The 14,750-nt window shown below is 45.0% G+C and overlaps 1 protein-coding gene across 1 annotated transcript in view; it reads left to right on the top strand.

Annotated features, from left to right (window-relative positions):
- The window catches only part of LOC121587206 (post-GPI attachment to proteins factor 6-like), a 116,585-nt gene that overhangs the window by 81,974 nt on the left and 19,861 nt on the right, over positions 1 to 14,750 (top strand). Inside the window, exon 4 of the mRNA XM_041904128.2 lies at positions 6,336 to 6,469. Within this exon, the coding sequence (XP_041760062.2) occupies positions 6,336 to 6,469 (134 nt within the window). The remainder of the gene's footprint in view (positions 1 to 6,335; positions 6,470 to 14,750) is intronic.

The following is a 14,750-nucleotide window of genomic DNA, read 5'->3' on the forward strand; positions in this document are numbered from 1 at the left end:
ATCCATCCTCCCCTCAATACGGTGCAGTCGTCCTGTCCCCTTTGCAGAAAAGCATCCCCAAAGAATGATGTTTCCACCTCCATGCTTCACGGATGGGATGGTGTTCTTGGGGTTGTACTCATCCTTCTTCTTCCTCCAAACACGGCGAGTGGAGTTTAGACCAAAAAGCTCTATTTTTGTCTCATCAGACCACATGACCATCTCCCATTCCTCCTCTGGATCATCCAGATGGTCATTGGCAAACTTCAGACGGGCCTGGACATGCGCTGGCTAGAGCAGGGGGACCTTGCGTGCGCAGCAGGATTTTAATCCATGACGGCGTAGTGTGTTACTAATGGTTTTCTTTGAGACTGTGGTCCCAGCTCTCTTCAGGTCATTGACCAGGTCCTGCCGTGTAGTTCTGGGCTGATCCCTCACCTTCCTCATGATCATTGATGCCCCACGAGGTGAGATCTTGCATGGAGCCCCAGACCGAGGGTGATTGACCGTCATCTTGAACTTCTTCCATTTTGTCATAATTGCGCCAACAGTTGTTGCCTTCTCACCAAGCTGCTTGCCTATTGTCCTGTAGCCCATCCCAGCCTTGTGCAGGTCTACAATTTTATCCCTGATGTCCTTACACAGCTCTCTGGTCTTGGCCATTGTGGAGAGGTTGGAGTCTGTTTGATTGAGTGTGTGGACAGGTGTCTTTTATACAGGTAACAAGTTCAAACAGGTGCAGTTAATACAGGTAATGAGTGGAAAACAGGATGGCTTCTTATAGAAAAACTAACAGGTCTGTGAGAGCCAGAATTCTTACTGCTTGGTAGGTGATCATATACTTATGTCATGCAATAAAATGCAAATTAATTACTTAAAAATCATACAATGTGATTTTCTGGATTTTAGATTCCGTCTCTCACAGTTGAAGTGTACCTATGATAAAAATGACAGACCTCTACATGCTTTGTAAGTAGGAAAACCTGCAAAATCGGCAGTGTATCAAATACTTGTTCTCCCCACTGTATATAGTTGACCGACGTAGGTTCAATTATTTTAAGTCCATTTTGTTTGTTCTTTTTCTGTGAGCTCGATGTGAAGTTTCCGTGGAGATAAATCAGATGAAGCCTGAACTGTGCGATGTAGTAGGGAGTTGTAGTTTCCAACAGGCCAATATTCTACATAGTTTAGCGCAGAAAACATGGTAATTAACTACAATGACCATAATCCATTGCGTGCCTGCTTAAACTTGTCTGGTCTGTGCAGAGCGAAGAGAGAACGCACGATTGGGAGGGATAGAGAGCAGTTGCTTCCTGATCTAAGTGATTGATAGTTGGTAAAAGTATGCCTTATTTACTTTGAAGAACTACTAAAATAGTGATTTTTGTCAGACAGCATATGCAGCAGCTCTGTAGAGATTAGATGACTTTAAATAATTAAATAATAAAGTCATCAAATAAAAAAACTTTTATTAAAGTAAAGTAATGTGAATAAATGATGGTTAGTGATAAGCAGTAATGGACAGTCACTACCATCATGGGACTTTTATTAGTTGTTTTATTCTGTGTTGTTACAGCATTCAAATAACATAATGCATAGTGCATTTAATGTCCAAAAAATATCTTTGAAATCGAAAACAGTGATTTATTTTTTAAATAATCGAACTGAAACCGAACCGCCCTCAAAAAGCACTAATCGCTCAACACTAGGCACAGTGGTCAGGTATTCTGCGTACTCTCTGTTTAGGGCCAATTTGTTCAGTTTTCTGGTTGATTTTTTTCCAGTGTTATCTTTAATGTTTTCTCATAATTCGGTTGGGTCTTATTGTGTTTCTGTCCTGGGGCTCTGTGGGGTCTGTTTGTGAACAGAGCCCCAGGACCAGCTGGCTGAGGGGACTCTTCTCCAGGTTCATCTCTCTGTAGGTGAGGGCTTTGTGATGGAATGTGTGGGCATCACTTCCTTTTTAGGTGGTTGTAGACTTTCAATCCCTGCTTGTTTTGTCTTTTCAGTTCATTCACAGCCAGGTTGAAGTTCCCAGTGGAGCTCATGTTTAGTCCCATTATGTGTAGGAGTGTGTGTTCTATATGAGTGGAGCCCAGTAAAAAAGGATATCAGTTTCCCTGACATCTGGATCCTTTCTGGAACATCATTTCGGTATTTTTGAGATTGATTGTCAGGGCCCAGGTCTGACAACTGTTGCAGATTATGTAATTGTTGCTGTAACCCCTCTTTTGTTGGGAACAGCAGCACCAGGTCATCTGCATACAGGCATTTAATGTATGTGTCGTTAAGAGTATTGGTATTTATTATGGATCCCCATTAGTTCCTGCCGAGACAGCAGCTACTCTTCCTGGGGTTTATTATGGATCCCCATTAGTTCCTGCCAAGGCAAATGATCTCTTTATATTCAGACGAAGGGTACTGCTATGGGATCCCCTATGGCTCCTAACTATGATAATTTATATGTGGGTTACATTGAGAAACAGTCAATTTTCAATCCTCTCAAAAATGATTTCTTGCCTAACATTATTATTTGGAAACGGTACATTGATGATATTTTTGTTCTATGGAGGGGTGACTTAAAATAGCTCCAGACATTCTATGCTTTTCTTAACTCTTGTTCTGAGCACCTGAGATTTACTATGCAATCTGACACACGTCAAATCAGTTTCCTTGATCTTCTGATTTTGTGTGAGAATAAAGTTCTATACACTGATCTTTACAGGAAACCTACTGATCTTAACAGTTTGTTGAGGGCTGATAGTTGTCACCCGCTTCCCTTGAAAAACAGTTTGCCCTACAGCCAATTCTGTCAAATCAAAATAATTGGTAAAAAACAATCAGATTTCGACCCAAATATGGCTGAGACGCAATGAAAATTCAAGGAGAGGGGGTACAAAAATTGTCCGATTAATACTGCCGTTGAGAAAATTCAAAACAAATGGAGACCTGATCTCTTTCAAGGACAGTCTCGCAAAAATATGCATTATTGCGTTCTAACTACACGCTATTCAAAGTGCTCTGAGCAAATTAAGGGCATCGTTCACAAACATTGGCACACTCTAAGATCCGATGACAGTATTGGTAATGTGTTTTCGGAAGCGAACCACTCTATTTCGCCCCTACGTTATATCGGCATCGAACATGTCACCCTCCCTAGGAGAGGGGGTGACCTCGACAACTTATTGTTAAAACGAGAGGCTGCCTGGATCTTTAATTTAAAGATTACAGAGTGACCCTCCGTGTTTGTCATTATACCCTGATGAAGACAGCTTGTCTGTCGAAACGTTGGTTATTAGGATATTAAATAATTGCATCTGAGCTCCTAGAGTGGAAACTCTCCTTTTTCTTTTTCTTAGGATTGTGTCGAGGCTCAGAGCAAAATCCTGTCTCGGAGCTCTACAGACAACTCCTTCGACCTCATGGCTTAGTTTTTAGTCTGATATGCACTGTCAACTGTGGAACCTTATATAGACAGGTGTGTGCCTTTCCAAATCATGTCCAATCAATTGAATTTACCACAGGTGGACTCCAAGTTGTAGAAACATCTCAAGGATGATCAAGAGAAACTGGATGCACCTGAGCTCAATTTAGTCTCATAGCAAAAGGTCTGAATACTTAATAATAATAATAATAATAATACAAATAATAATTTTAATAATTGTACAGAAAATTCTAAAAACCAGTTTTCTCTTTGTCAATATGGGGTATTGTGTGAAGATTGATGAGGAAAACATTTATTTAATCCATTTGAGAATAAGGCTGTAACGAAACAAAATGTGGAAAAAGTCAAGGGGTCTGAACACTTTCCGAATGCAGTGTATCTGGATGTGACACCTTCTAAATAATGAGATATCTGTATGTAATACCTAACTAATGAGATATTTGGATGTAACACCTAACTAATGAGATATCTGGATATTGCACCTTCTAAGTAATGAGATACCTGGATGTAACAACTGATAGCTAATGAGATATCTGGGTGTAACACCTAACTAATGAAATATCTGGATGTAACACCAACTAATGAGGTATCTGAATGTGGCACATTCTAGCTAATGAGATATCTGGGTGTAACGCCTAACTAATGAGATATCTGGATGTAACGCCTAACTAATGAGGTATCTGAATGTGGCACATTCTAGCTAATGAGATATCTGGGTGTAACACCTAACTAAGGAAATATCTGGATGCATCACCTTATAACTAATGAGATATCTGTATGTAACATTGTTTAGCTAATGAAATATAATGGATGTAACATCTAACTACTGAGATATCTGGATGTAACACATTCTAGCTAATGATATGTCTGGATGTAACAGCTTCTAACTAATGAGATATCTGGATTTAACACCTAACTAACAATATATATTGATGTAGGACCTAACTAATTATATATCTAGATGTAACACCTAACTAATAATATACAGTCCCAGTCAAAAGTTTGGACACACCTACTCATTCAAGGGTTTTTCTTTATTTTTACTATTTTTTACATTGTAGAATAATAGTGAAGACATCAGAACTATGAAATAACACATGGAATCATGTAGTAACCAAGAAAGTGTTAAAAAAATGAAAATATACACTGCTCAAAAAAATTAAGGGAACACTTAAACAACACAATGTAACTCCAAGTCAATCACACTTCTGTGAAATCAAATTGTCCACTTAGGAAGCAACACTGATTGACAAAAAAATTCACATAATAATAATATGCCATTTAGCAGACGCTTTTATCCAAAGCGACTTAGTCATGCGTGCATACATTTCTTTTTGTGTATGGGTGGTCCCGGGGATCGAACCCACTACCTTGGCGTTACAAGCGCCGTGCTCTACCAGCTGAGCTAAACAGGACCATGCTGTTGTGCAAATGGAATAGACAACAGGTGGAAATTATAGGCAATTAGCAAGACACCCCCAATAAAGGACTGGTTTTGCAGGTGGTGACCACAGACCACTTCTCAGTTCCTATGCTTCCTGGCTGATGTTTTGGTCACTTTTGAATGCTGGCGGTGCTTTCACTCTAGTGGTAGCATGAGACGGAGTCTACAACCCACACAAGTGGCTCAGGTAGTGCAGCTCATCCAGGATGGCACATCAATGCGAGCTGTGGCAAGAAGGTTTGCTGTGTCTGTCAGCGTAGTGTCCAGAGCATGGAGGCGCTACCAGGAGACAGGCCAGTACATCAGGAGACGTGGAGGGAGGCCATAGGAGGGCAACAACCCAGCAGCAGGACTGCTACCTCCGCCTTTGTGCAAGGAGGAGCAGGAGGAGCACTGCCAGAGCCCTGCAAAATGACCTCCAGCAGGCCACAAATGTGCATGTGTCTGCTCAAACGGTCAGAAACAGACTCCATGAGGGTGGTATGAGGGCCCGACGTCCACAGGTGGGGTTGTGCTTACAGCCCAACACCGTGCAGGACGTTTGGCATTTGCCAGAGAACACCAATATTGGCAAATTCGCCACTGGCGCCCTGTGCTCTTCACAGATGAAAGCAGGTTCACACTGAGCACATGTGACAGACGTGACAGAGTCTGGAGATGCCGTGGAGAACGTTCTGCTGCCTGCAACATCTTCCAGCATGACCGGTTTGGCGGTGGGTCAGTCATGGTGTGGGGTGGCATTTCTTTGGGGGGCCGCACAGCCCTCCATGTGCTCGCCAGAGGTAGTCTGACTGCCATTAGGTACCGAGATGAGATCCTCAGACCCCTTGTGAGACCATATGCTGGTGCGGTTGGCCCTGGGTTCCTCCTAATGCAAGACAATGCTAGACCTCATGTGGCTGGAGTGTGTCAGCAGTTCCTGCAAGAGGAAGGCATTGATGCTATGGACTGGCCCGCGCCGTTCCCCAGACCTGAATCCAATTGAGCACATCTGGGACATCATGTCTCGCTCCATCCACCAACGCCACGTTGCACCACAGACTGTCCAGGAGTTGGCGGATGCTTTAGTCCAGGTCTGGGAGGAGATCCCTCAGGAGACCATCCGCCACCTCATCAGGAGCATGCCCAGGCGTTGTAGGGAGGTCATACAGGCACGTGGAGGCCACACACACTACTGAGCCTCATTTTGACTTGTTTTAAGGACATTACATCAAAGTTGGATCAGCCTGTAGTGTGGTAAATATTTGACTAGTGCTTGTTCACTCTCTACCCTGTCTCTACCTCTTATAGCACAATAACAGGCTTTTAAAGGCCAGAACAATATGGATCTGTCCAACTGCAATCTGCTATCTTTTTGAAGAGGGTTTTGCTAACAAAAGTATTTTCTCCTCTCCCCTCTCCTCCCTCCTCTCCTCTCCTCCCCCCTCTCCTCTCCCGTCTCTCCCCCTCCCCTCTCCTCTCCTCTAGGGTTTATATGAGGAGTGTCAGTATCTCTTCCAGCCCCAGCTCATCGTTCAGAGGCTGATAGGGATCTCTGTTCTCTATCCTGGTTACTTCATAGACCAGATGATTCCTGCCCACAACAGATCTGTGCTCTACAAGTACGTCTCCTCTACCTGATCCCTATTGTAACACCACTAACTGCCTCTCTGTCTCTATGCCTCTCTATCGCTCTGTCTGTCTGTCTCTCTCTCCATCTCTGTTGGTCTCTCTCTCTTTCTCTCTCTCTGTCTCTCTCTCTTCCTCTATAAAAATCTCTCCCGGTCTCTCTCTCTCTCTCTCTCTCTCTCTCTCTCTCTCTCTCTCTCTCTCTCTCTCTCTCTCTCTCTCTCTCTCTCTCTCTCTCTCTCTCTCTCTCTCTCTCTCTCTCTCTCTCTCTCTCTATCTATATATATCTCTCTCTCTCTCTCTCTCTCTCTCTCTCTCTCTCTCTCTCTCTCTCTATATATATATATATATATATATATATATATATATATATATATATATATATATATATATCTATCTCTATCTCTCCCGGTGTCTGTCTGTCTGTCTGTCTGTCTGTCTGTCTGTCTGTCTGTTGTCTCTCTCTGCTCTGCCTGTCTGTCTCTCTCTCTCTCTCTCTCTCTCTCTCTCTCTCTCTCTCTCTCTCTCTCTCTCTCTCTCTCTCTCTCTCTCTCTCTCTCTCTTCTCTCTGTCTGTCTGTCTGTCGTCTGTCTCTCTGTCTGTCTGTCTATCTATATCTCTCTGTCTGTCTATCTGTCTCTCTCTCTCTGTCTGTCTATCTATATCTCTCTCTCTCTCTCTGTCTATCTATATCTCTCTCTCTCTGTCTATCTATATCTCTCTCTCTCTCTCTGTCTATCTCTCTCTCTCTCTCTCTGTCTATCTATATCTCTCTCTCTCTCTCTCTCTCTATCTCTCTCTCTCTCTCTCTCTCTCTCTCTCTCTCTCTCTCTCTCTCTCTCTCTCTCTCTCTCTCTCTCTCTCTGTCTATCTATATCTCTCTCTCTCTCTCTCTGTCTATCTATATCTCTCTCTCTCTCTCTGTCTATCTATATCTCTCTGTCTCTCTCTGTCTATCTATATCTCTCTCTCTCTCTCTCTGTCTATCTATATCTCTCTCTCTCTCTGTCTATCTATGTCTCTCTCTCTCTCTCTCTCTGTCTGTCTCTCTTTGTCTCTGTCTCTCTCTCTCTCTCTGTATGTCTATCTGTCTGTCTGTCTGTCTATCTATCTGTCTCTCTGTCTGTCTGTCTGTCTGTGTCTCTCTCTCTCGCTCTGTCTGTCTGCCTGTCTGCCTGTCTGTCTGTCTGTCTGTCTGTCTGTCTGTCTGTCTGTCTGTCTGTCTGTCTGTCTGTCTGTCTGTCTGTCTGTCTGTCTGTCTGTCTGTCTGTCTGTCTGTCTGTCTGTCTGTCTGTCTGTCTGTCTGTCTCTCTCTCTCTGCCTGCCTGCCTGCCTGCCTGTCTGTCTGTCTGTCTGTCTGTCTGTCTGTCTGTCTGTCTGTCTGTCTGTCTGTCTGTCTGTCTGTCTGTCTGTCTGTGTCTCTCTCGCTCTGCCTGTCTGTCTGTCTGTCTGTCTGTCTGTCTGTCTGTCTCTCTCTGCCTGCCTGCCTGCCTGCCTGCCTGTCTGTCTGCCTGCCTCTCTCTCTGTCTCTCTCTCGCGCTCTCTCTCTCTCTCATTCTGTCTCTCTCTCTCTCTCTCGTGCTCTGTCTCTCTCGTGCTCTGTCTCTCTCGTGCTCTGTCTCTCTCGCGCTCTGTCTGTCTCTCTCTCTCTCTCTCTCTCTCTCTCTCTCTCTCTCTCTCTCTCAGTGCATGCTGGGAGTGTTTTGTAGTTGAGAGGTCGTGTGGAGGGCTCTGTCCTAACTTATTTTTTTGATTCTTTCCTTGGTCTTTTCTTTAAATGTTTATTTTCTATGGTGGAGGGTTAATGCACTGTTAGTTTAGCGGTACCCCCTGTTTTGGCACAAAGTTAGGGAGGAAGAGGATGGAGCTTTAGTTTCCTGGGGTTTGAACGGTGTGGTGTTTTCGATGTCTTCGCAACCTAGCGCGGAGGAAACGCTGTTGTTACGGCATGGACTCAGGTGAGGAGACGCTGTTGTTACGGCATGGACTCAGGTGAGGAGACGCTGTTGTTACGGCATGGACTCAGGTGAGGAGACGCTGTTGTTACGGCATGGACTCAGGTGTGTTCCTGAGAATGTAGTTAAGGTGGAGGAGGTTCTGCTCACGGTCGGTGAACAGGTAGGAGCTGAATTTATACATTCTCCATCCAGAATGAACAAAGCTGTGGTTGTGTTCATGAAAAGAGTACATTTAGTGGGTAGGCTAATTACTAGTTGAATATTTGTAAGGGATGTGTTGGTGTCGATTTCTCCTCTTTCGACTCTTTCGACAAAAGTGGTAGTTGTGAATCTGCCTCTGTTTATTACGGATGATCAAATCCGGAAAGAGCTGAGTAGTTTTGGTTAGTTTGCTAGCGGTTGTCGTGTCGGCAGGTTTTCAGGCAGATGCCGTTAAGGGTGTTGTTATGTTCAGGAGGCAAGTGTTCATGTTTCTTTTTGAGTGTGGGGATTTGGGGCATAAGAGTTTTGCGTGCCCACATAAAGGCCGTAGACAAGGTGAGGGTTCAAGCACCAGTGGGGGAAATCGAGGTCAACGTGCAGGAGGCCATGAGACGCAGGCAGCAGAGGCTGGGCCTAGTCATGCTATAGATGGTGGTGTAGATGAGGCTGGGTCTAGTCATGCTATAGATGGTGGTGTAGATGAGGCTGGGTCTAGTCATGCTATAGATGGTGGTGTAGATGAGGCTGGGTCTAGTCATGCTATAGATGGTGGTGTAGATGAGGCTGGGTCTAATGCTATAGATGGTGGTGTAGATGAGACTGGGTCTAGTCATGCTATAGATGGTGGTGTAGATGAGGCTGGGCCTAGTCATGCTATAGATGGTGGTGTAGATGAGGCTGGGCATAGTCATGCTATAGATGGTGGTGTAGATGAGACTGGGTCTAGTCATGCTATGGATGGTGGTGTAGATGAGGCTGGGTCTAATGCTATAGATGGTGGTGTAGATGAGGCTGGGTCTAGTCATGCTATAGATGGTGGTGTATATGAGGCTGGGCATAGTCATGCTATAGATGGTGGTGTAGATGAGGCTGGGTCTAGTCATGCTATAGATGGTGGTGTAGATGAGGCTGGGTCTAATGCTATAGATGGTGGTGTAGATGAGACTGGGTCTAGTCATGCTATAGATGGTGGTGTAGATGAGGCTGGGCCTAGTCATGCTATAGATGGTGGTGTAGATGAGGCTGGGCATAGTCATGCTATAGATGGTGGTGTAGATGAGACTGGGTCTAGTCATGCTATGGATGGTGGTGTAGATGAGGCTGGGTCTAATGCTATAGATGGTGGTGTAGATGAGGCTGGGTCTAGTCATGCTATAGATGGTGGTGTAGATGAGGCTGGGTCTAGTCATGCTATGGATGGTGGTGTAGATGAGGCTGGGTCTAATGCTATAGATGGTGGTGTAGATGAGGCTGGGTCTAGTCATGCTATAGATGGTGGTGTAGATGAGGCTGGGTCTAGTCATGCTAGAGATGGTGGTGTAGATGAGGCTGGGTCTAGTCATGCTATAGATGGTGGTGTAGATGAGGCTGGGTCTAGTCATGCTATAGATGGTGGTGTAGATGAGGCTGGGTCTAATGCTATAGATGGTGGTGTAGATGAGGCTGGGTCTAGTCATGCTATAGATGGTGGTGTAGATGAGGCTGGGTCTAGTCATGCTATAGATGGTGGTGTAGATGAGGCTGGGTCTAGTCATGCTATAGATGGTGGTGTAGATGAGGCTGGGTCTAGTCATGCTATAGATGGTGGTGTAGATGAGACTGGGTCTAGTCATGCTATAGATGGTGGTGTAGATGAGGCTGGGCCTAGTCATGCTATAGATGGTGGTGTAGATGAGGCTGGGCATAGTCATGCTATAGATGGTGGTGTAGATGAGGCTGGGTCTAATCATGTTATAGATGGTGGTGTAGATGAGGCTGGGTCTAGTCATGCTATAGATGGTGGGGTAGTTGAGGCTGGGTCTAATCATGTTATAGATGGTGGTGTAGATGAGGCTGGGTCTAATCATGCTATAGATGGTGGTGTAGATGAGGCTGGGTCTAATGCTATAGATGGTGGTGTAGATGAGGCTGGGTCTAGTCATGCTATAGATGGTGGTGTAGATGAGGCTGGGTCTAGTCATGCTATAGATGGTGGTGTAGATGAGGCTGGGTCTACATGCTATAGATGGTGGTGTAGATGAGGCTGGGTCTAGTCATGTTATAGATGGTGGTGTAGATGAGGCTGGGTCTAGTCATGTTATAGATGGTGGTGTAGATGAGGCTGGGTCTAGTCATGTTATAGATGGTGGGGTAGATGAGGCTGGGTCTAGTCATGCTATATATGGTGGGGTAGATGAGGCTGGGTCTAATCATGTTATAGATGGTGGTGTAGATGAGGCTGGGTCTAGTCATGCTATAGATGGTGGTGTAGATGAGGCTGGGTCTAGTCATGCTAGAGATGGTGGTGTAGATGAGGCTGGGTCTAGTCATGCTATGGATGGTGGTGTAGATGAGGCTGGGTCTAGTCATGCTATAGATGGTGGTGTAGATGAGGCTGGGTCTAATGCTATAGATGGTGGTGTAGATGAGGCTGGGTCTAGTCATGCTATAGATGGTGGTGTAGATGAGGCTGGGTCTAGTCATGCTATAGATGGTGGTGTAGATGAGGCTGGGTCTAGTCATGCTATAGATGGTGGTGTAGATGAGGCTGGGTCTAGTCATGCTATAGATGGTGGTGTAGATGAGACTGGGTCTAGTCATGCTATAGATGGTGGTGTAGATGAGGCTGGGTCTAATGCTATAGATGGTGGTGTAGATGAGGCTGGGTCTAGTCATGCTATAGATGGTGGTGTAGATGAGGCTGGGTCTAATGCTATAGATGGTGGTGTAGATGAGGCTGGGTCTAGTCATGTTATAGATGGTGTTGTAGATGAGGCTGGGTCTAGTCATTGTATAGATGGTGGTGTAGATGAGGCTGGGTCTAATGCTATAGATGGTGGTGTAGATGAGGCTGGGTCTAGTCATGCTATAGATGGTGGTGTAGATGAGGCTGGGTCTAGTCATGTTATAGATGGTGGTGTAGATGAGGCTGGGTCTAGTCATGCTAGAGATGGTGGTGTAGATGAGGCTGGGTCTAGTCATGCTATAGATGGTGGTGTAGATGAGGCTGGGTCTAGTCATGCTATAGATGGTGGTGTAGATGAGGCTGGGTCTAATGCTATAGATGGTGGTGTAGATGAGGCTGGGTCTAGTCATGCTATAGATGGTGGTGTAGATGAGGCTGGGTCTAGTCATGCTATAGATGGTGGTGTAGATGAGGCTGGGTCTAGTCATGCTATAGATGGTGGTGTAGATGAGGCTGGGTCTAGTCATGCTATAGATGGTGGTGTAGATGAGGCTGGGTCTAGTCATGCTATAGATGGTGGTGTAGATGAGGCTGGGTCTAGTCATGCTATAGATGGTGGTGTAGATGAGGCTGGGTCTAGTCATGCTATAGATGGTGGTGTAGATGAGGCTGGGTCTAGTCATGCTATAGATGGTGGTGTAGATGAGGCTGGGTCTAGTCATGTTATAGATGGTGGTGTAGATGAGGCTGGGTCTAGTCATGCTATAGATGGTGGGGTAGATGAGGCTGGGTCTAATCATGTTATAGATGGTGGTGTAGATGAGGCTGGGTCTAATCATGTTATAGATGGTGGTGTAGATGAGGCTGGGTCTAATCATGCTATAGATGGTGGGGTAGATGAGGCTGGGTCTAGTCATGCTATAGATGGTGGTGTAGATGAGGCTGGGTCTAATCATGCTATAGATGGTGGTGTAGATGAGGCTGGGTCTAATGCTATAGATGGTGGTGTAGATGAGGCTGGGTCTAGTCATGCTATAGATGGTGGTGTAGATGAGGCTGGGTCTAGTCATGTTATAGATGGTGGTGTAGATGAGGCTGGGTCTAGTCAGGTTATGCTAGTGGTTGAGGAGAGTATAGTGGGGAAGGGGAAGCGACTGGGGGGGTGGAGGAGGGTGTCAAGCGGAAGAGGAAAAAGGGGGAGAAGAAAGGAGGTGGGAGGGGAGAGGCTGGTGTGGTGAAAGGCTCCAAGGAACCTTTGCCTGGTTCGGGGGAGGAGGCCCTGACTAGAGAGGAAGAGCAGGAGGTCAGGATGGGAGATGGAGATGAGGAGGAGGAAGGTGAGTGAGGAAGAGGACGATGAGGAGGCTTCAATGTGTCCAGAGCTGACAGCCAGTCAGGCAGAGTGGTCAAAGTACACGGTGAGGGAACTGTCAAGTTTCCTGAATAAGACTAAAGGGAAAAAGGTTAATCTTGAAGCTTTTTTTTGCAATCCGGGAAAGTTTGTAAGATCAGTACTACCCGCTATGAAAAATGAGGGGCATGGTTTCCTCTCACCCAGGAAACGGTTTAGGTTGAGGAAGTGGGTCACAACCTTGTGTAAGGGTTTACCTTCAGATGCTGTTTAAATGAATAGTTATTTTCTGGGGCTTTTTGAGCTTAGCTATTGGTCTCTTTCTTTGCTGGCTTTTCTCCCACTTCTTATGGAGAGTCTTTGGGTAGGCTCACTTAATATAAATGGTGCCAGAGATGCGGGAAAGAGGAGTCTGTTTGCTCCTCAAAGGAGGTGTGTATGGGTAGACTGCTTGTAGTAAAAGCAGAAATTAACAACAGGGGTTTTGTCCTTATAAATGTGGTCCTCTGTAGCTCAGCTGGTAGAGCACGGTGCTTGTAACGCCAAGGTAGTGGGTTAGATCCCCGGGACCACCCATACACAAAAAATTTATGCACGCATGACTGTAAGTCGCTTTGGATAAAAGCGTCTGCTGAATGGCATATTATATTATATTATATGCGTCTAACACAGGGACAGAGAGGGGGTTTCTGTTTTGGTGTCTTAGACAGGAACTCTCACAGGTGAGGAGACGCTGGTGGTCGGCGGGGACTGGAACTGTACGATGGATTTTACGAAAGACCGAAATGGGGAGGAGCCTCATTCAGGCTCAGTGGGGGTGTTAAGGGACATCATTAATCAGTTTGACCTAGTGGATGTTTGGAGAACTAGACATCCCAACACAAGACAGTATGAAGGTGAAGGTCTTTGGGGCTAGGGTGAGTGCAGCCCGACTCGATCGGTTTTACATGTCCAGGAATCAGATCAATAGGCTGTTGGGCGCTACCATTCTCCCGGTGGGTTTTTCGGATCACCACATAACCATGGCTCGGCTGTCTATTTCACCAGGGGCCTCGGCAGGCATCCTATTGGAAGTTTAATGTAAAGCTCTTACAAGATGCCACTTTTTGCTCAGGTTTCTATACTTTTTTGGGAAAGGTGGGGGCAGCGAAAAGAGGTGTGGTGGCTTCCTTACCAATTGACCATAGCCACTGCCCAAGCCTGAAGCGGGGTTGTTTTCGGACGCATACAGTCCACATTCGAAATTTCCAAACGGCAAAAAACATTCAATGAGATCCAGGGATATGGTGCAACAACAAATCTCCTTATATCAACAAAAAAACTATTCTCCAATCAACTTAAAGCATAGATTACTTGACGTGAGAAATACATAGTATGACCTGTTTGTATGTATGTCTGTATGGTCATAAGACTAGCTAGGGCTCCTCCCCCCGGAGGCCCAACTTCCTGCCTTTTATCCTATCACTAACACACCACAGTACAATGAATGGGCAAGAGGGGGAGCCAAAAACTAAGTTACGCTAATAACAAAGGAATATATCTCAATCAGGTCAATATAAATCATAACGGTACGTACCTAATACTTCATCATATACATTCATATTTCATATATTTACACACACGTAAAGTTAAAGTCGGAAGTTTACATACACTTACGTTTGAGTCATTAAAACTAGTTTTTCAACCACTCCACAAATGTCTTATTAACAAACTATAGTTTTGGCAAGTCGGTTTGGACATCTACTTTGTGCATGACACAAGTAATTTTTCCAACAATTGTTTACAGACAGATTATTTCACTTATAATTCACTGTATCACAATTCCAGTGGGTCAGAAGTTTACATACACTAAGTTGACTGTGCCTTTAAACAGCTTGGAAAATTCCAGAAAACGATGTCATGGCTTTAGAAGCTTCTGATAGGCTAATTGACATCATTTGAGTCAATTGGAGGTGTACCTGAGGATGTATTTCAAGGCCTACCTTCAATCTCAGTGCCTCTTTGCTTGACATCATGGGAAAATCAAAAGAAATAAGCCAAGACCTAAGGAAAAAAATTTTGTAGACCTCCACAAGTCTGGTTCATCCTTGGGATCAATT

Source organism: Coregonus clupeaformis, unplaced genomic scaffold (genome assembly GCF_020615455.1).
Source record: "Coregonus clupeaformis isolate EN_2021a unplaced genomic scaffold, ASM2061545v1 scaf0002, whole genome shotgun sequence".
Lineage (NCBI taxonomy): Eukaryota > Metazoa > Chordata > Actinopteri > Salmoniformes > Salmonidae > Coregonus > Coregonus clupeaformis.